Here is a 22970-nt window from a genome sequence, read left to right on the forward strand (position 1 = left end):
GTGGTGTTAGCAGACACATGAGTTTAACCAGAGTTTGGATGCTGCCCATGAGTAGGAACAAAGGAAAGGCAAGGGTGTTTAGGGTGGTGCAAGAGAATTTAATGATGACACATGCACTGTAGCTGGGTAAAGAGGAAAGGAGGGGAGCAGAGAGGGAGAGAAGAGGTGGTGTTGACACAGGAAAGATGGCAGGTAGGGTTAACAGACTAATAGAGGCCCTGGGGCAGGGCGGGCACTGGAGACTGTGGAAGCAAGGTCCTAAAGGAAGGCAGATGGAAAGGTAGCAGGTGGTTGTCAGAGAGGGAGGGGCAGGCTCAAAATTGAGCCTTGGGTGGAAGTACAGATATTGATGACAGCCAAGTTTACTGGTTGCATGACTGGGAAGACATGGAAGTTAGTGAAATAATGGCAAAGTGTGTAGGAAAGTGGAATTACGAACTAATTACGAACTTTTTCTTTACTTGTTCTTGTATCTCCCCAATACTCCACAATGAGCATACATTGTAGGCAGGAAAAAAGTTATTAAGCAAAATCAAAGTTATTAGTCAGAGAAAAACAGGAAAAGATCACTTTATTTATTTGCAAGTCAATTACTACTATTTACAAGGATTAGTCCACAAGCTCATAAAGTTATTACTGTTCCAGAATTGTACAAGTATTCCCAAGCATCTTGCGTAGAATCACTTAAAATGAGACCAACTGAGATATGTGAGTTTCACAGTGTATGTACTTTGCTTCAAGCAATATCTGTTTTAAAATACATACATATTCGTACTTATCATTAAGAAACCTGTACATTATTTGTGAGATGAGGAGGCAGGAGGACTGGGCATACAGCAGACAGAACTGGAGGGGAGGCTTTTCTTGGGCATCTTTTTATATTTTCTTATGTTTGCACAATGTAAAGATATTACCCGTTCAAAATAAGTTAAAAAATTAAGAATACAATTCTAATATTTTAATAGAAAAACTCTTTTAATAAATCATATATGCAAAAGTTATGTTAAGAAATGATTGTTTCTATCGACAAATGAATCTTTCTCTAAACAGGGAATTTCCCCTAGTACTATTTAATTAGTTCCTGTTCTAAGTTACAAATGTGTCACTATACTCTTAACACAACCTTGAAAGAAAACTGCAGACTTTGACAACCCATACTCTCCCAGAAAGAAAGTTAAATAACTTTTCACAATATACAGGGTCTGGCACAAATAATGTCCATTTTTATTATAAAATCTTTTAGCACAAAATCATAAGCATGTAATTCTGTAACATAATAATATCATACTCAAGCACACCACATGATGTTTTAGGTGAAATGTCCAAATTAAAACTATAAATCATTACACCCATAGTATTATTAACTAGCAAGCACCCTCAAGCAGGCTTTACTTCTGCCAGACCCTCTACACCTTCCTAGAGGATAATTATACCTGTTTGATACAGCTCGAGAGTTTAGAATGAGAACCAGTGGTTTCAAGCACATTCTAAGGGGGTGGATTCAAACCCAATAGAGAAAAGAACAATTAAAGCTGTCCAGACGTGAAACCAGGAGGCAGTTTGCAAAGCAGTAGATATGCAGGATTGCAAATCCTCCACGAACAGCTGTGAGAATTCAGCAAGTCACTGAACACTCTGAAGGCTGGACCACAGGGTCTCTACGGTTTTAAGCTCCCAAATCCAAGACTCTGCATGTGGTTTGAGTTCCCTTCGTGCTGGAAGAGTCAGGCAGAGGTGGAGGATAATGGAGGATTTGCAACCCTGTCATAGGTGAGAGGATGGATTGGAGCAGGGTTCAGATAAATTAACCACCGGCACCTGACAATAAACCTGAGGAACCCCAGCTATAGGCCCTCACCCATGCTACATTAAGAAGTTCAACGTACAGGCACACAATGCAATATACAGATCATGTATCAAAAAATGTTCACGTGAAACCTATGTAATCTTACTAACCAATGTCACCCCATTTAACTTTTTGAAAGTGCAGTGTAAAGTTCCTCACTTTCTGTGGACACCAGGATGTGAGCACAGAGATGGTGGCAGATCTCAAGTATAAAGTGGTCATAACAGAAAGGCCAGGACGCAGTTCTACTGCCTTTTAAAATAATACCCAAAAGGAATGACAACATTTAAAAAGTGAAGGTGGAAGCTCAAAGACCATGAGAATAAATCCACAAACTCCTCTGGGACCATGAATTCCATGTTATGAACAACTTGACTAGATCACTCAGAAAGTATCTGACCTGGAAGACTTTGTGAGTTAGATATGGTGCAAAAGTTATCTGGAAAACGAGCTAAACTTCTAGTTTGGTTGACCTCAGAGGATACTTGATCATTGATAAAGGCTGTTATTCAGCAGCATTTACCATTGTGTTATGCTGGTCAGTGTCTATTCTGATTGGTCAGCATCCACAGTGCACCAGTTGCTTATATGATTGAATTACCTGAGCCTTGGCAGAATATAATGTATTGCTAAGGGGCATCTCCTTGATATCAAACCTGCCCATCATCAAGGTAAGTCCCCAAAGCAGAGGCCAGTAAAATGTTGTAGTGACTAATAGCTCTAATAATAATAAATAACCACAGCACCATTATTAAATAACTAACATTTGCATAATACTCTACCAAATGTTTTTGTATCTTATTTTGTTTGATACAGAGGAATGTTTTTGTATCTTATTTTGAGGAAGAAAGAAGGGAAAGAAAGAAAAAATAACTATACCTTTTATAGGTTGAGCAAAACTAGACAAAATATACAGAAACATCACACAGCCCATTTCCTTCATAAAAGTCTGGACAGACAATGGCTATAGCCAAACAGCCGTGACCAAGTCACCTCCTGTTGTTCCTAGACTCTAAATTTATACACACACACACACACGAGACAAGAGTGTACATGCTCCACTGAAGAAAAATGAACCAAAAACAACTTCACTCCTGGTGTTTGTATACACGCCCATGACCAACAGGCATAAAGGCCTGGTCACTCCTAAGTGCTGGCCAGAGGCCTCAGATAAGAGAGTCACGGAGCACTTGTGATTCTAGAATTTAATCTCACACATGTGCTAAGGTCCAGCAAAACAGAAATATGAGAGAAACCTTGGGCCCAGGAATCAAACATCGAACCCCAAGTGCTCATGATGACGGAGAGTTCATCAGCAGTGCTTTTTTCCAACTGGACTCAGAGCCAGGAGCCAGCCTGTTTCTGCTGGAGACATTGCGAACCAGTGAGGGAAGAGCCAGCTCCTCAGTCACAGGATGGCAGTAGGTATTGCTAGTGTCTGTTTGCAGCTAAAAGTCAGCTGGACTCAGATGTCAGAGAATTCAAACTCTGCTATGTCCATTTAGGTTACTACCAAAAGTCTGTGCCATCTAAAGGCCTTACATGCACAGCACCACAGTTAAATTTAAATGGATATATATGTATGTATACACATATATAGTTATGTGTTTAGCTATCTATATCTAAATAACTATCTCTAGATATCCATTAAATCTAAAACATATATAGAATGTTGCAAAAACAGGTTTACAGTTGTTCATGGAAAACAATACAATTAATAAGTAGTAATACAAGAGTAAACTCTGTTTCACATACTCACAACTGTAAACCTACTTTTGCCCAACTTTATATAGATATATAATCCTTAATCTCTTCAACAGATAATATTTTCTCTACTTCATGCATAAGGCTCAAAACAACTAGTTTGAGTTATTGTGTTTGAGCAAAGGAGTCACAGGGCAACACGGAAACTCAAGGCTTCCATCTGCAAATGCTTTGCTCTTTCCTTTGCAGCACACCACGCTTCCCTTGCACAGTGGTCTGCTGAATGGCCAACAGCTGGGCATATCCAGTGGAACAAAGACTATAATCACCAGCTGTTAGCTTTGACTTTCATGAACAATAGTTTGGGAAGACCATCCTGACCTATGTATTAGATTCATTTCCTTTGCCAACCTGCATTTGAATACATGTGACTACTAGCTACATTATAACAAGGTTCTTCTATTTTTTCATAGAAAGTTCACCATAAGTAAATTTGACTTTCACAGAAATAATTTACAAAATCAGACATCACCAAGGGAATTCTTCATTCCCTGACATCTTTGTGAGCACCTGCATATCCAAGGACGTGTTCCTAGAGTTCTGTTTGCCCCACGACAGTCCAGTTCACTTACATGGGAAACAACATCAGGTAGACAATAGCTGGCTGAACGGCAGTAGCCAACTGCCCTGCCTCCTGGGCCCTCAGCTTCTTCATCTATATACGAAGGCCTTAACCACTGCGCTTTCAATTGCCCTCTTTCCAGGAAATAAAAAAGAAAAATTCCTTCTGAAATTGAAAAAAAAGAGTTCTCATATGTAAAAATGTTAAAAACCTAAATTTTAAGTGTCAAGGCTTCCATCAAGAGCCACCCTACCCACAAGGCACAGCCAGACACCTCTCTGGCTAAGGAGAGAGCAACACTCCCCGTGAACAGCTTCAGTTCCTCAAGCTGCTTCTCTCATCCTTGGGGCAAGAGGAGCAGAGTGTGTTGTGATGGGGGCGGTGGGGGTGAGGTTGGGGGAGGCTGTTGACTGCAGTCAGCACAGTGCGGCTGCCAATCCTGTGGGCCCTTGGCCAAGAGACAGATGCTGTACTGAAGACTTGAGTCTTGATTCATGCCTCACTGGAAGCCAGCACTATGCATTCGTGTTTTCCCGTGAAAGATGCAATCTATTCTTTGCTTTAGTCAGTTTGAGTTGAGAGGTCTGTCCCCAGTGTCAAAGGTTCTGGCCAACAGGGAAGTAATGTCAGGTTGTAAAGTTTCTGCTCTCAGAGTAGCTGAATGTGTGTCTCTCTTTATACAGAGTTGTCAGTCCATTTCCCAGTCCAAGAAAACCGGTTCCTGCAGGAACACCTGCCCTAACACGAAAGCAGGAAATGGGTGGGGCATAAACCAAATTTCCCTTCCCCCAGAACGGAAGCCTTGGGAAGGGAGGAGCAGAAGTAGAGTCAATAAACCATGATCTTATCATCAGCCAATGCCCAAAAAAGGCCACACAGAGGGAACACAGAATTATAACAAGGAGTGGTCGTTTGGAGGAGGAATCTAAGAACATTGGTTCTTAGAGCAAAAAGGAACCTTAAAATGTTCTTGGCCCCAACTTTTCACTTTACAGATACACAAACCAAGGCCAATTATTTTTTTTCTGAGGGTGCACAGCTAAAATCAAGACTATAAGCCAAGGCATCGATAAAAAAAGTTTTGTAATATTTATACTTGTTTAGAAAGGGGGGAAAAAGAACAGAATTTACTGTGTCAGAAAATAGAGCATTTCTTATTACTGGACTGACAGACTGGAGACCAGCTCACTATCTGTCAATGATTTCCTAAGCTAGGTTGGAAGTTGGAAGAGAAAGTTCCTTTCAAGTCTAAGAATCAATGAAAACTCTCTACCATAATAAAAGTTCTTTCTGTGGCACAGGGAATATGACTTTTTCACGTAGTATGAAAATGGGAAAGTTCACTCTGTGGCACAGGGAATATGACTTTTTTACGTAGTGTGAAAACTGGTTGAGGCATCTGTTTCTTTGTTCCTCCTCGTCGACTCACATCATCATTGACAGCAGTGAGGATGGATAAGATATCTTGATGTCTACAGGCAGAGAAGAAAATATATTTTCAATCGGGAGACAGAAATCAGGTACCAGGTCTTAGAAATAAAACCCTAAAACATGTGTCTTCTTCCTAGCCTTACATGCCCAGATTCTAACTGGAATCTTGCCAAATATAAAAGAAATACTTCTGAAACTGAAAGACAAATGTTAAACAATATAAAATTTTCAATTCTACATTCATAGCATAAGAAAATTGTAATAATTACACCTTCCATGTTAATGTTTTTAGTCCACAAAGGAAATTTACATATAATTATTTCTCCATGTTCTTCCTTCAAACTGGTAGATGATAGGTAGATAGGTAGGTAGGTAAATAGATAAAATAGGCAGCTGATGGGGATAGAGAAAGAGAGCCTACTGTTAATAATATCCTCTCAATTCTGGGTTTGGGGAGGGATACAAAAATAAATATGATATGATTCCCAATCTTAAACACTTAAAATGAAGACATAAACCATGTACCAAGAATAGCATACACACCAAATTCATGACACAAGGCAGAATGTGATCAATGCCATATGAAAAGAAGGCCAAAGTTCCATTGAACGTTCAAAGAAGAAAAACAGAATTTCTGGCTTGGAGCGAAACAGCCTCCAGAGAGGAGATAACATTTGAACTTGGCCTTGCAGGATGTGTAGTACTTACTATAATGAATGTTCCAGGGGTGGGTGATATATAGTACTGGAAGGAAAGCAAAGGCCCACGAGACAGACTTAAGTCTGAATCATGGCTCTCTCTCTCACTGATGGTGTGGTCTTAGGCAGGTCACTACTTTACTATGCTTCAGTTTTCTCAGCTCTAATATGAATACCATAATAATACTCACTTTAGGGACGACCATGAGATTGAATGAGGTAATTTATGTAAAGCATTTAGAACCCTGGCTACAATACTCCACTGACCATCATTTTTAGTGTCATTAGTAGTACTGATTTTGCCAAAAAGTTCATTTGGTTTTCCATAAGCTGGTTCTGGTAGTGGTTAGTTGTCTTTACCTTCATTTGAAACCATTTTGTTAGATTGTATTGTGACAGCTGTCATATCAGTGTGAATTTTTAAAAAATCAAAATTGGTGAATTTGGGGAGAGCCATTTTAATATTGAAGATGGAAGAAAATACACATTTTCAGGATATTATGCTTTATTATTTCAAGAAAGGGAAAAACTCAACTGAAGTGCAAAAAAAAAAGATTTGTGCAGTGTATAGAGAAGGTGCTGTGACTGATCAAATGCGTCAAAAGTGGTTTGGGAAGTTTCATGCTGGCAATTTCTTGCTGGCTGATGCTCCGTGGTTGGGTGGCCCAGCTGAAGTTGACAGTGATAAAACTGAGACATTAATTGAGAGCGATCAACATCATACCACTTGGGAGATAGTTGACATACTCAAAATATCCAAATCAACAAAGTTATTGGTGAAAATGAAAAATGTGTACTTTATTTTACGGAAAAAAACCATATGGACTTTTTGGCTAAACTATTATCACTACTACTTCTCATCATCATCGTTATTTTTCAGATGGGAATGCAGGCCCTGCCTGGTTCTTAATCCTTCTATCCTGTTTCACACTAGCTGTTACCTTTGTCCCCAAATCTTCCTGTAGCTGACTCCTTCTCAGCCTTCAGTCACACTTGAACTATCTCCTCTATCTAGAAGTCTTCTCAAGTAGCTCCTTTCCCCCACTTTCTGTATCATTATCCTGTTTTGCTTTCTTCAAAGCAGGTATCACTGCCTGAAATTATCTTATTAATTTAAATATTCACTTACTTATATTTGTATTATATGTCTTCACCTCACTAGACTGTAAGCTCCATGGAGAAGAGATTTTTGTCTCTCGTGTTAACAGTAGCTATTCCTCTAGACACTGGCTTAGTAACCAGTATAGCAGGCACACAGTATCCCCTTGAAGCCATAGGACATTGGGCTCTGATGGTTTTGGTGGGGATGTAGAGGTTGGTATAGAAGAGGAGAAAGGTTAGGTAATTCAAGGCTACAATTCTGATTCCCTGTCTTAAATTCCCAGAAGAGCATTGTGACCATTTCTAGAAATGGGACTCAGGAGTAGAAGCTCCTGAAGAGGACTGAGAAGATAAATTCAGGCCTATTCTTTGGGCTGTAAGGTCCAAGGGCAACACAAAAGTAGGTCATCTGGCAGGCTGTGAAAAAATGTGCAAGACTGACCTTAAGAATGAGGTCGACTTGATCAGTCATTCATTGGTCCAGCAAATAGTGATCAAGCTCAACAATGTATCAGATACTATGCCAGGCACTCAGGATATAAAATTGAATGAGGTTACCCCTCCAGAAACTCAGAGATGGTAATTTGGGAGACATTTTTAGGGAGGTTCCAGTGGCCTCCAAGTATAGCTAAAACAGCCAAGAGGGCTACCAAGAAACAGCAGAGGAGGCAGCCCAGGCCTTGGTGAAGGGCCCATTTCCAGGGTACCAGGTAAGGAGCATGTGGCAGAGAGCATCTGTCAGAGCAGAGGCAAAAATCCAAGAATATGGTCTGAAGCAGCGCATAAGCACTCAGTAAATTTGAGTGACTTTTAAATGAATAGTGGAAGGAACAAGTAAAACCCCCATGCCTTTATTCACACTGTTCCCTCTGCTTAACATGTCTTTCACCTCAATAAGTTTCCCCTGATCCTCCAAATCTGGTCGAGGTACTAGTTCTACGTGTTCCCATAACACTCATGCTTTACAATATGTATTTACCACTGGGGGATGCTCTTCCCACATACTTGTCTGTCCATCTGGATTGTGAGCAACTTGAGGGCTGGGACTGTGTCTTTTTTTTTTTTTTATTCCATACCTTCCTTTCCAGTTATATCCTGGTGTTCAATACAGCTTGGATGGATGGATGGATGGATGGATGGATGGATGGATGGATGGACAGATGTTATGATGGATGGATGGGTGGATGCATGAATGTATGCATGGGTATGTAGAAAGACAGATGGATGAACAAGAAGGTGGATAGATGGATGGATAAACAGGTAGGTGAATAGAACAATGTGAAACTCTTACCTTGGGACCCAGTCCTTCAAATAATTACACAGAGATTGAATATACCAGCTGCCTTCTGTAGTATGACGAAAGGACACATAGCCAGGGACAGTGGCCAGGCCGAGAAGGAAATCCGCCTCAACAGGAACACTGTCCTGAAGGGGAGCGTATGTCGAGTTGGGATCTACAGCATCCATCTCAACGCATACAGAAGATTGTATCTCTTCACCTTGACAGGCCTGGATGAAAAAGAGTTTGGGTTTGCTAGCCAGAGCAGGGCACTGATGGGCTGTGAAGTGAGACATGATCTCTCTAATGGGAATGAGGACCTCATCTGAAGAGTAGACAGCTCCATATTTCCCATGGGTCAGAACACAGAACACAAAGCAGTCTCCTTCATCATGGCCTGCATGATTCTGATACATTTTCAGAAGCTCCTCCAGTTCTGATTTAGTCACATCATCATGTATATGTACGAAGAACCCAAGCCACTGAAACACGTGCTTCAGGAAGTCTGTCAAAAAGAGAGAGAGAGAGAAAAGAATGGAATGAAATAAAATTGACTGAAATGAAATAAAATGAATTAGTCAAACAATGCTAATAGTTATAAAAATTGCACAGCAAATAGCTTGAAGCTTTGGAATTTTTTTTACTTTCCCGACAATAAAATTTTATAAGTAACCTGACTTTTTATAGTACCCACAGCGCTATCACAATGGTCCTGAGGGTCCGCAGAAGCCGTACTTCATTCTATATCATGGATGAGGAAGCAGAGGTCCAGTGAGTCTCCCTCAGTCACAAACCTGGTGAGCAGTGGAGCCAGAGCTCAAATGAAGGTTTTCCCATACTGACCCAGCATGCTCGTCCCCAAACCACAGAATCGTAAATGGTCAGGGATTCTTGTCATTCCTTAAGCCGCTTGGTGACACCCCAGGTGCTGTGGTGCCAAAGTGTGTGTCTCCCCCCAATTCATATGTTGAAATCCTAACCCCCAAAGGAAGGGTATTAGAAAGTGCAGCCTTGGAAGATGCTTAGGCCATGAGCAATGAATGTGTAAAGAGACGCCAAAGAACTCTCTTGCCTCTTCTGCCAAGTGAGGTTAGAGCAGCAAGAAGGTAGCCTTCTAGGAAGCCCACTCTCACCAGACACTGGAACACCAGAGTCTTGATCTTAGACTTCCCAGCCTTCAGAACTGTGAGAAATAAGTGTTTCTTGTTTATAAGCCACCCAGTCTTGGTAGTTTAATATGGCAGCCTGGATGGACTAAAACACCAGGGCTTAGAAACATTTAAAATATCATCCTTACATTTAATGGAAGATAAAAATTACCAAAAGAAAATATGAAATAAAAAATTATTTTAAGATCCCCAACTTAAGATACTCTTAAGGCCTTTCTTACCAGCATCTTTTTGGGTCCCTCGTCTTTCTTTCAGTGAGGTGAAGTTCTGGTTGTTGATAATAACACAGTGGCCTCTACATTTACGATCCATCTTATACACAGCCTCCTCCTTGGAAAAAGAAGAGATAAAGCCACTTATTAGGGAATCCTCACTTTAAGAGTTTAATGTTTCTAACCAACCACCTAAATGATCAGAGAATTCTTAAGATCCTGGCCCTGGTCTGGAATTACTCAATTGCCAGCCCCTGATTAAAAATCAGACTTCACCTCATTCAATTGCAAAATGTCAGTTCTTAGTGTTAAATAACACAGACTATGTACTTTAACTCTGGAAAACCCAGGGTTTATGCAAAAGCATCTTCCTTTTTGGATTAGCAAGGTGAAGAAGCCATAAGTAAGGATCTAACAAGACGACAAAACTATCAAATGATCATTTTTTTTGTTGGATAGTAGGATTCAGAGTGATTCGATTCCTCCAAAACCAGAGAAATCCCTTTGGTAGAGATGACACTGGGAACTGTAAAATACATGCAGTTATTTCGGAAGGCTATTGTAAACAGCCGACGATTACAAATGATCTGGGTTGACTTCAGCAGGGCCTCTGTGTGGCTAGAATGATCTGAAAACATGGTACCTCTTGAGTCCAAGCAGGAAAGAAGTGGCATCAGCCAATACAAGAGAAATTTCCCTTTCTTGAAATAGTTAAAGGGGAATAGCATCCCCTCCATAGCCCAAGGCCAACACACTCTGATAGTTATAAAAAAAGGTGGGAAAGACAGAGATAACCACAGAGAGTGGAAGAAGAACCAAGACAGACACAAAGAACTCTGAGCCCTCAAAGTCATTAACGGCTGGACCCCAGCTAGAGATGCCCTGAGGAAACTGCCCAGACTGCTGTGCTGGCTTCCGAAGTTAGAATGTAAACAGATGGTCCCTACATCTCCAGGGAGACCAGGGCTACTCTGTCACCTAGAAAGAGAAGCACTCAGATTCTTCAAATATCTTTCCCCAAACACTTAGATGGCCTTACACAGGATGTGTTGAGAGTCAACCTCACATGGAGGAAAGCTTGGTTAGGTGGAATCAGCATTTACCAGTCACTGGCTACAGAGAGGCTGGCCAGATACGAGAAGAAGAAAGAGGAAATAAAAAACCCAGGGACCCAATCTGGGAAGGACAAAAGTCAGTCCATAGCTCTGGGATTACTTAGTCATGCTTTTGGCATTAGCTGAGGATTGCAGTGCTTTAAAGGTTGCTGCAAACTCCCTGATTTCTCTGAATAAGAATCCATCATAGATAGGAAGCCAATGATGACCTATTTGTCACATGACAGTAACAAGGAAATTTCTCCTGAAGCTTTTCTTCTCCCACCAGCCAGTTTTCAGTAGCATCCAGCAAACTCTGCCTGCGTCTAGGAGGCCTGAGTTAGTGATTAACTCTGGTTAAGGGTCAGTCCTGGGCGCTCAGCTCAGGCTGAGTGAGCCCAGTATCCCGCAGACCTGAAAACACACCAAAAAGGACCAGAGCTGCAGTCACATGGAGCACCTGTACATTCCTCCTCACCTTGGAAGAAGGTAACGCTCCAGGGAAGCCAGGCCCAAACTTCGAAACTGCAGAATTGCAAAACTGAAAAGAACTTGTTTATTTCTCAAGGAAGTGAAGGTGTTGCCTAAGCTCCTATAGCTGCCCAGCAGTACAGCCAGGTCTTTAGAGTGCGAGCTCTGGAGTCAGACTCCTGGGATCAAATCCCAGCTCCACTCCTTTCTAACCACATGACCTAGAGCAAAAGGCTAGACTTGTTGGGTCTTGGTTTCCTCATTATGAAGTGACAATAACAGTGGTAACTGTGTCCAGGTGATAGGAGGATTAAAAGAGATAAGCCCTAGAGAACTCTTAGAACAATGCCTGTCACACGGCAAGTACTCTATGATGGTAACTCCCACCAACATCATATCATGTAACCTCCCAGTTAAGGAAAAAAAAAAAAGATAGATAGAGAGAGAGATTTCCAGAAAAGTGGAGTATGTTGCACTCTGAAATTTAAATTTGCAGAAAAAAATGAGGAATTAGATCTGTTAAACTTTACACATCACAGAGAGACAACACCAAAAACCTGCTTGTCTATAAGCAGGTTGGCCCAATGGCAGATTCTGAAATATTTTCCTGAGGTTGTCGTTTCTGGGCAAGGATTCAGGAAAGTAAACACACCATCGCCAAGTCCCTCCCTCCGGCCTCTCCCTGTCTTCAAGCAGCACGTGGAACCACACCATAGCGGTTATTCTCTCAGACTCAACACTCCCTCTTCGCTGCTGGCCTGGGGCTTCAGCCCTTTCAGGGATTCCTTCCCTCTGCAGAGAGCAACCTAATTCCAAAGGGTTGCCTCTATTCCCCAGAAGCTGCTATGCTAGCCTTGCAGAGTAGAAACCATCTCTCCATCTTCCCATAGAAAAGCCTGGTATAATGCATGCCTTCAGTAGCTTGCTCTCAACTGAGATAAGAAATGAATTCTTCACTAATTTGTAACCTGTCTCCCATGTCACCTTGAATAATTGTTATCAAATATATCTATTTCTGTCATAGTGATCCAAGTTATAAAAATTGTGTTAAGAACATCTCCCATTACTCTTTGCAGGTTCATCTTACCAGGGCCCTTCCTGTTGAGGAAACAGGATATACGTAAAATTTGGGAAATTCACAGAGTTAGGAGGAGGGTTGAAAATCTAGACTTGATGGGCTGGTGAATCCGTTGAGGTGACGTGCCCTGAGAAGACATGGGAGCCCCCTGCTACTTCTCACTCTCACATCTTGCCCTATGGATCTCTTTCATGTAGGGTGGTCTTGAGTTGTATCCCTTATAATAAACCTAATAAGTAAACTGTTAAAAAAAAGTTGATGCAGAAAAGGAAAGATACCTAATCCCCAGCCATAGAAAAGGTCACTGGCAGGTGACAAGAAGAAAATCAACTTCCTTCCTCCAAAGGGGAATGTTCACCATGGCACAGTGGCAGGAATATGATACAACATATGCACAAAGATATTTAGTCATTATTCTAACCACCAGAAGTAAATCTAATGTCTGCCAACAGAGAGCGGCTGAAACTATCCACACAGTAAGTGTAGGATGCAGAAGGCGATCCCTATTAACTTCTCCAGCAGATACTCTTATATGAAGGAAGTAAGGTGAAGAATTGTATTTTGGTGTGACACCTCTTTTAGAATGAGGTATGACAGAGGAGATACGGGTAGGTTTTCTTTTTTAAAACTAAAACTAGGGCCCTGGCTGGTGTAGCTCAGTGGATTGAGCATGGGCCTGTGAACCAAAGAATTGCAGTTCGATTCCCAGTCAGGGCACATGCCTGGGTTGCAGGCCAGTTCCCAGCAGGGAATGCATGAGAGGCAACCACACATTGATATTTCTCTCCCTCTCTCCTTCCCTTCCCCTCTAAATATAAATAAATAAATAATCTTTTTAAAAAAAATTTAAAAAACCAAAAAAACAGGGTAAATCATAAAACTAAAATGGTAACCTGTGGGGGAGGGGCAGAGGGGCAAGGACACAATCCAGACTTCTCTGTGTATACTCTATCATAGTTTTGACTTTGGGCCTACTTAAATGTTCTATATAATTAAACGCAAAACTGAAACCCTCAGCTTTTCTGCATCATCCTCCCCAACCACTCTACCCCCCCTCCCTTAGTCCCCAGCAGAAAGCCCCAGAGGGGACATGACCAAGGTGACCTGGGGAGGGGCTCACCCTGCCACTGGCTGTGTGGTGAGCAGCACCAGGGACCTGTTTAAATCACGTCCAAGTCACTGAGGACACCCCCCTGCTGAGCCCACCAGGTGTATGGCTACTGGAGGGCGTCTTATCTTCAACTCAGACTAAAGGTGCATTGCCTCATTCTCAAGGGGCACAACAGCAGAATTCCCCAGCTCTGAAGGAACAAATGCAAAGGAAGTTTAGTTTCACTTTGGAAGACTTCCTGCCTTTCTTTTTGCAAGCCACATTTCCCTTTCTTTAAAAATCTGGAGTTCTTATTAGCAATATCCAAAGGCCTGGCAGGGTATTTCCTGCTTATCTGGATGGCTTTAAAATCAGTTGGGCACGTTTCCTGGAATTAGAGGAATCACAGTTGCAGAAGTGGGCTCTGCCCAGCACCTCCAGACCCCAGGTTTCCTTGGTCTGTCTACTTCCTTGTGCTGATAAAATCATCCAGAACAGGGATGGAGAATAAGCTTTAAGGTCTGCCTGGCTCTCTTTCTCAGAGGATGCTGTACCTTCCGTTGGCACCCACCAAGTCTTTGTGTCAGACAGGAATGAATGAATGACCACTGCCTGCTGTCTTTGGTCTTTCTACATTTTTCCAGGATGGTTCAGTAAGAAAATCCTATGCCACACTCGAAAATAATTGACTTGCTTTTGGAATAAATTAGGGGACACTGCTTGAAATACAGTTTTTTTCCCATTAAATGCAGTCGTTCACAGAGCTTTTTTATATAAGAAAATCTCGCGGGTGCATATGAACCATGAGATGATTTTCCAAGTGTTATTTTATTTCCCACTTTATGCAGAGGGGCATAGTTACCTAGATAACTTGTGATACGCCTTCCAACCCCGAGAGTCTATGAGAACATATGTAATGTTAGGTGCTGCCCCCTAAGGCCTCCTGTCCTCCCAGCACCTGACAACCTCTTTATCTTCATCTGTCGGTGGCCAGAGTCATCCGATGTCAGCAGGACAACAGCACTTAGAGACCAAGGCTGAGCCTCAACCCTTAGAAACTATTGACTTTCTAAGAGACAAAGAGCCAAGCCTAACATGTGTGTTTGTGTGTACGTATGTTGCACATACACATCACTATCTGAGCACACACAAAAATACTTGAAAGAGTAGGGGAGAATTCAGTTTAGTGGGCAAAAGAAACTGTGAGAGAAAAGAAAAGGGGCTCTTGCTTAATGCTGTATAATGTTGAATGTTGACTTGTGAGTGTAGAGAGAATACAGGAGATTGAGAATCATCGCTTTTCAATCAACATAGTAACTACTCAATCACACAAGAATGACCAGTGGATGCTCCATCTAGAGGAAACTTTTGATAGAAAGTAGTGTATTTGCTTCACCTTAAAACGTCTCCCCTACAGTTGTTTATTAATTGCAAGGAAAATAGTAATTCTATAAAATTAACTATATAATGAACAAATCAGACAACATGTTGACCACATAATCGAAGTTAGCATCAAAAATGAGGAGCAGATGGATACCATTGCTTTCAGATATAATGTTGAGAAATGTATACCATTTATGTAAAATTCTAGCCAGAATACATAGCTTGAACCTAATCATGAGGAAACACCACACACATCAAAAATGAGGCAAATTCCATCTTTTAATAAAAGACAGTGGTGGAGGAAACTGTATTCTTTTAAAGTGTCAATGGACCACTGAAACCTATATAATTCCATTAACCCATGAAGGGTTAATAAGGGATGAAATTCTATCACCCCAACAAAGTCAATTAAAAAATAAATAACTAAAAATAAATAATTTTTTAAAATAAAACTTCCACAAACTACCTAATTTGAAAACAACCCATTTCTCCAAATGAGCAATACAAGTGGCCAACAAACATATGAAAGGATGCCGAACATCACCAATCACTGGTGATGTGGTCCAAATCAGAGCCGCAATGAGATACCACCTCACACCCACTTGGACGGCTACTATCAAAAACCAGGAAAATAAGCGTTAGTAAAGATGTGGAAAAATTGGAATGTTTGTGTATTGCTGGTAGAAATGGTGCAGCTGCTGTGGAAAACAGTATGGCGTTTTCCCAAAAAACAAAACACAGAATTACTCTATGATCCATCAATTCCACCTCTGAGTCAATATCCCAAAGAACTGAAAGCAAGGTCTCGAAGAGGCATCTGTACTACGTTCAAAGGTGGAAGCAGCCCAAGTATCCGTTAACTGATGAATGGATAAACAAAATGGAATATTATTCAGCCTTTAAAAGGAAGAAAAATCTGACATGGATAAACCTTGAGGGCATTATACTAATGAAATAAGCCAGTTGCAAAAAGACAAATACTGTATAACTCCAGTTATATGAAGTACATAGAGTAATTAAATTCATAGAAACTAGAATGGTGTTTACCAGGAGCTGGTGGGGGGAGGGGGGTGAGCAGCTATTGTTTAGTGGATACAGAGTTTCAGTTTTTAAAAACAAAAAGAGTTCTAGAGATTGGTGGCATAACCATGTGAATGTACTTAACAGTCCTGAACTGTACATTTAAAAATGGTTAAGATGATAAATTTTATGTTACATGTGTTTTACCACAATTAAAAACAAAACCAAAAATTTCCAAGGCCAAGGTAACTTCACTGATGCTGACAGAGGCTGGAAAATAGAACTGCCCAAGTCTGCTGGAAAGAAACGAATCCCAGGAAGAATGTCATATGTCTCCCAGGGACGATGACCACATGGTGAGGAACAGGTTGCATTGTCTCCTGATGTTTCCCTCTCCTTCCCATCCTTCCTTTTCTGGGCACTACAGAAACTTGGTTCTTGTACTCTCATGAGGACTGGCTACATAATTTGTGGAACTCACTGTGAAAAAAAAAGTTCATACATTATTAAGAATTTCAAACCAGCAACTGCACAGGCTGTATGCCCATGAAGCCAGCCCTGACTGAACCCCCGAAGAGAAGAACAGATGACATAGTACAACAGAGCAGGATAGCGGAGTTGCCTCGAACTAGCTAGTGAGAGCCACTGTTAGATTTTCTGCAATACAGTTGATACCATATTGGTAACTTGAAATCAGCCATTGAAATCAGTCTCTCTCCCTCTCTGTGTCTCTCTCCCTCCCCACTGCCACCTCTTCTTGGGGGTTTGGGGTGGACAATGGAGAGAATGGTTAAACATCTTCCAACACATCAATGAACCTACCGGTAAGGCTTGACGGAATTGCTCAATGTCTGAAACAGAAAATATTTCTTCCTTCTGGCCCCCATTGGCTTCCTCCACCACTGGGACACACTCCTCGAAAGCTGCTACTTCGTTGGCCTGCAGCTGCCTTTGCTCAGCTTCTGCAAAAGGAAAACATTCGTTCTTTTAACTATGTCTGGCTATGTTGGTTTTAAGAGTTTGCCTGATTAGTTGGTCAATAGATCCATTCAGCAAGCCTTCTGTTTTAATATTTTCTGTGTTGGGGAGATTGGAAATGGAAAATGCTGATTAATACACTGTTTAATACTAATTTTGAAGACCATGAATCTTCACATTTTACCCACATGTTAGACTTAAAACTCAGACATATGATCTCCAAGAATTCTCAATTAGAATGGACCATTGTGAGTACAGTGGGATTTGGTGACCAAATAAACAAAGAAGAGACTCACCAACATATAGTGACTACATAAATGGTCATTTTGACACCTGTCTCCAAGAAGAACTGAAGAGTAAGCATTCTCTCTTTAAATACCACAATTCTCATATCCATGTGTGCCTTGACTTCATTTCACCAACAAGGCACTCTCTAAAGATACTTGATCTCTTAACCATAAAGAGCCTTGACAGTGAGGTGAACATGGTGCCAGTGATTGCCAAAACAAATTCAATGTCTAATATACTGAATTACAGAAGTTTAAGATAGAGCTCCTGAGTGAATTGGTCTGCAATGGCCTCCAGATATACCAGTCCCCAACAGATGATGAAACTATGGCTAAAGTTAAGGCTTCAATGAATGATACTTGCTATTTGCTGTTGTAGATACTGTGAACCATGAGAACTAAGAATGGCTTCTGGGGGCTAACTGGGCTCAAAATTTTAAAAAGCAGAGCCTAGTAGCCACTTCTGCATAGGAGCCTCACACGTAAATTGTGAGGATACAGTCTTCATTTCCATGAGGACAGATCAATCAGGGACCGGGGGCAGGGACTTCTGTCCTTATAAATCAGTGCCTCTCTAGCTTGGAATCTTTAAAGACTGAAGATCCCATTTCCTAGGCTAGAGCTGAGACACGAAAGATGTCTGGCCAGAGCAGAACAGACCAGCGCAGAGTGGAACAGACCATCTCGGAGCTGCCTAGCTGAAGAAAGGCCTGACCCCAGGGCCATTGGGCCACGGGAGCAGCCTCAGAGCCTTGCTGTTTTAACAGCTGCGATGTAGCACTATTTTCACAGCCATGCTGTACCGCTGTTTGCACTGAATAAAGTTTCCTTCTTTGCCACACCCCAATTTGGGGATTCTTCTTGGTCTCAAACTGGCACCAATGATCATCAGTTGACAGAAGTATGGATAAGTTAAAAGTTGGAAATAAGAGAGCCAAAATTCACCAGTACCTTTGGGGTGTTGTACAAGTGGAAACTGAAAGCCACTGTGACTTTGTAAAGCTCTGGGAAATGCTCCTTTGTACGTACATGAAGGATCTGGGAGAACAAACCCACACTAAGCACTATGAACTTTACAGGCTTTCAAACTGGAGGAAATAGGCACGTGGGCCCAGAAAATAAGCCACTCAGTCCTCAAGAGACCTACAAAACCAAAGGACGCAAATTTTATGGAGAACGTCAGAGGAAGGAAGAAACAAAACAGATGTTTGTGCAGCGAGTAAAAGGGAAAGAAGCCATTCTGGAAGAAGCTAAAGGAGAAGTACAGGCTAAATCCGAGCATCTTAAAAGTGTTCACCAAGAAGAGAGAATGAAACTTGAAGACTCTTGGAAGAAGAAATAATCTGTCTCTATAAAGAAAGTTACCTCTGAGGTATACCAGAACCAGACTTTTACAGAAATGGGTAGCAGCCTGAAGATGGACAAGGACTGCAAGAACTCCAGTTTTAGCTAAAACAAAAGTTCCAGATCACAGAAGATAATTACAAGCAGAAGTTATTAAAATGTTAAGAATATGCTGTGATTTTCTTGCTGCTTTTATTTGCTTCGTCACTTATTCTATATCTGGCAAATGGCCACATATAGCAAATGGCAAATGGGAGCTTGTGTCCCAATCAAATACAATGGACTTTGTCTTTGGCTCACACTCACTCGCAGAAATCTAAAATCCACATACCTACGGTCTTTCAATCCTCTAGTCCTTCACTCTCAATGGCAAAATTAAGCCATTGATAGTTGTTATAATTGGTCATTCTAATAATATTCTCTTGGGAAATTAAACTATCAATTAAACTATCAATTGACACCTATACAGAAAAGTATCAATTGACACTTTCTACAGAAAAGTCACTATTAAACTATCAATTGACACCTATAATATAATAATAAATATATATTTGGCCTCTGCTCCCTTTCCTGGCACACAGCTCCTGACATCCTTAGACTCTGAAGTGACGTCTTTCATGTGCCTACGAGGTGACTGGTGGTTGGAGGCTCCTGGACAGACTCAGGATGGGGGCAGGTCCCCAGGAGAACCACCCATGTGATTGGAAGACTCTTCCTTCAGACCTCTAGGAGGAGAGAGGGGTTAAAGGTAGAATTAATCACTATGGGCAATGATTTAATCAATCATACCTGCAGTTGAATCCCCCCTAAGAATCCCTAACTGAAGAGGTTCAGAGAGCTTCTGGGTTGGTGAATGGGAGGAGGTGTGAGGAAGATGAATTGTCTGGAGAATGCCTGGAAGCTCCATGTTCCTTCTCCCATACCTATCCTATACATCTCTTCCATTTGGCTGTTTCTTTTATAATAAACCAGCAATCTGGTAAGTGAACTGTTTGTCTGAGTCTGGAGTCATTCTAGCAAAATATTGAACCCAAGGGGGGGATCATGAGAACCACCAGGTTGTACCCAAATAGGAGAGATGCTGTAATTTGAGGTCCCACTCATTGTAATTGGTGTCTGAAGTGGAGGTCAGTGTTGGGGTCCTGAGACCTTAGGGTCTGTGCTAACTTTTTAGTGTCAAAATTGAGTTAAATGTAGGACATCCAGTAGGTGTCTGCAGAGAACTGGAGAATTGTTTGGTGTGGAAAAACGCACACACCAGGGATCAGAAGTGTTCCAGAAGGGTTGGTATGACAGTAGTAGAGGGAAACAAGAGTTTCTTTTCTTTCTTTTTCAACATTCAGAGAAGATCACACAGCAGGTAGGTTGTAGAAAAGAAAAATCAAAATTAGAATTCTTCTGATATGAAGCTCAGTCCCCAAGACTCCTGGAGGCATTTATACATAAAAACTAGAGTGACATCTGCAGACTTCAGATATTCAAAATAATCTGACAACCCACCCTATGTTTACTTTGTGTGGGCACATTACAGGAAAATGGCAATGTGTGTAGGAAAAAAACTCGGTGATCAGAGTTCAAGTGAGGTTTATAAATAATATACTTTCAACATCCACTTCCTGCTTTTTATTTTGCTTGAAATCTTGATGGTTAGAAACCTATTTCTATTATTCATAACTTTTACTTAAATTATACATTTATTCATTGCTTTAGTTATGGTTTGAAATTTTATCAATTTAACAATATATATTACTACACAATTCATTTTGCATTGGTAGAATTCTTAAAGAGAAGTTTCCTTTGGGCTCATTTCATTTTTAAGCAGAGAAATTTGCACACTAGGTTGACTCACTGAACTAAAATATGGGTGTGGTTACTGATAGCTGTTGCTTAACAGTGGAGAAATAGAGTCATAAAAACACAAATTTTCGCGGCTTGATATTTGATGAGGCAGCCAGGTTTCGCTTCTGCTCTGTGCCATTACCTTTATATAATACCAAAGCAATAACACTTTTACAGGATGGACTAAAATAATAATAATAAATTTCTTCTCTGACAGAATTTCTGAGCATACCATATGAAAGTTTCTATGACTTTTTTCTCCAACAAACATATTCATAGCAACATGTATTGAATGCTTTACTTTGTCCTAGACACATATCTTATATGAATTATCAGATTCATACCTCAGAAAAAAACCATGAGGAGAGTACTATCGTTATCCCCATTTTATAGACCAGAAAAGTGAAACATGAAAACGCTGAGGAAAGGACCTCTGGGCCACTAATACATAGAGTCCTGGTGATCTGACTCCTTAGCATAACCCTTATGCCATTCTGCCTCCTTTTTTGTTATTTCATTCTAACTGGTTTCTTATACTCTCGCTCTCACATAATAATGAAAAGATATTTCTCTAAAACCACTTTCTCCCACTAGAATATAAGTTCCTAAGAGGAGCTTCTAAAACTGTGTCTAGTACAAAGTATGCATTCAATAAATGAGTTGGATAAACAAATTCAGGAGAGTCCTGGCTTTCCCAAGAGAATATTATTAGAATGACCAATTATAACATGACAGATCAGTTTAAGAATTCCCATGGTTTGGAGCAGCACAGCAACGGTGACAGCAGTGCTTGCTGTTCTGAGCCACTGATATGCCTCTATAGGGAGATGGTAGCACAGGTGGCTTGCATGGACACTGGCAGTGGTGGCCGGCCTGCCACCCCAGCTTCAGTGTCTGCAGCATGGCAGGTGCATTGGAATACCCCGAGGCATCCTCGGGCTCCTGCCCCATCCCCAGAACCTCGGTTCCAGTTGGTCCTGCTGTATCCCTTGCACCGTCCATACTCCGCACCTCCTTGCTGGTCTTTGGATCCAGATCCCTGTCATTGCCCCTCATGAAACATGACTCATGATTTTAAACCTGGAAACCACATCTTTGCCAAGATTATAACCTTTGCCAAGGTTATCCTCATTGGCCATCTCGAGACTGAAAGAGAAATAAAGGGGACTTCTGGCCAAGATGGAGGCATACGTAGACATACTTTGCCTCCCTGCACAACCAAAAGAATGACAACAAATTTAAAAACAACCAGAACTGCCAGAAAATTGAACTGTATGTAAGTCCAACAACCAAGGAGTTAAAGAAGAAACATTTGTCCAGACCAACAGGAGGGCCTGAGATGCACAGCTGGAGCAGAGAGGAAGGGCCCCAAGGCAGTGGCTGGTGGACTGGGTAGACTGGCTAGTCTCACATTTGTGTGTGGATAAGCCAGAAAGAATAACTGGGGAGTGAGCCAGAGTGAGCAACCCAGGGTTCCAGCACAGGAAAAGAATGCCTCAAAAACTTTGTAAAAATCTGTGGGTATTGCAGTGATGGGAGAGACTCCCATCCTCACAGGACATTTCATTGGAGAGACTCATTGGATCCTAGAATGTACACAAAGCCACCCACCCAGAAATCAGCACCAGAAGGATGGAATTTACTTGTGGGTAGCAGGGGAAGTGACTGAAAGCCAGCTGAGAGCGGAACAAGCAGCACTGTTCCCTCTCGGACCCCTCCCCCACATACAGCATCACAACGCAGCAATGTGAGTTGCCCCACCCTGGCAAATACCTAAGGCTCTGCCCCCTACTATGTAACAGGCACGGAGACAAAAAAAATTGACCAAATGAAAGAACAGATCAAAACACCAGAAAAAATAGAACTAAGTGAGGAAGAGATAGTCAACCTATCAGATGCAGGGTTCGAAATATTGGCAACCAGGATGTTCCCAGAATTGGTTGAGTATGGTTGAAAAATGGAGGAAAAAGTGAAGAAGGCTATGCAAAGTGAAATAAAGAAAAATACATAGGGAACCAAGAGTGACAGGAAGAAAACCAAGTCTCAAATCAACAATTTGGAATGAAAGAAATAAACATCCAACTGGAACAGAATGAAGAAACAAGAATTGGAAAACATGAGGAGAGGTTTAGGAACCTCCAGGGCAATTTCAAACATTCCAACATCCAAATCATAGGGGTGCCAGAAGGAGAAGAGGAAGAGCAATAAATTGAAAACTTATTTGAAAACATAATGCAGAAGAACTTCCCCAATCTGGCGAAATAGACACACACACTTTCAGGAATCCCAGATTCCTGAGAGAATCCCAAAGAAGAATCCCAAAG

General features: G+C 41.3%; 1 protein-coding gene and 1 pseudogene across 3 annotated transcripts in view; one reads left to right on the forward strand and one right to left on the reverse strand.

Annotated features, from left to right (window-relative positions):
* Nucleotides 1-554: 554 nt before the first annotated feature.
* CASP10 (caspase 10) overlaps nucleotides 555-22970 on the reverse strand; it is a 64633-nt gene continuing 42217 nt past the window's right edge. For 2 of the 3 annotated variants that reach the window (XM_037043631.1, XM_037043629.1), the window contains 4 exons: nucleotides 17021-17160; nucleotides 10072-10180; nucleotides 8694-9186; nucleotides 555-5644 (listed from right to left, as the gene is read on the reverse strand). In XM_037043631.1, coding sequence (XP_036899526.1) covers nucleotides 5488-5644; nucleotides 8694-9186; nucleotides 10072-10180; nucleotides 17021-17160 — 899 coding nt within the window. In that variant the 3' untranslated portion in view covers nucleotides 555-5487. The remainder of the gene's footprint in view (nucleotides 5645-8693; nucleotides 9187-10071; nucleotides 10181-17020; nucleotides 17161-22970) is intronic. The other variant, XM_037043632.1, reaches the window with a different exon arrangement.
* On the forward strand, nucleotides 17192-19161 carry LOC118985244 (septin-10-like; annotated as a pseudogene).

This window comes from Sturnira hondurensis, unplaced genomic scaffold (genome assembly GCF_014824575.4).
Source record: "Sturnira hondurensis isolate 20B ecotype Veracruz unplaced genomic scaffold, ASM1482457v3 Scaffold0004136, whole genome shotgun sequence".
NCBI lineage: Eukaryota > Metazoa > Chordata > Mammalia > Chiroptera > Phyllostomidae > Sturnira > Sturnira hondurensis.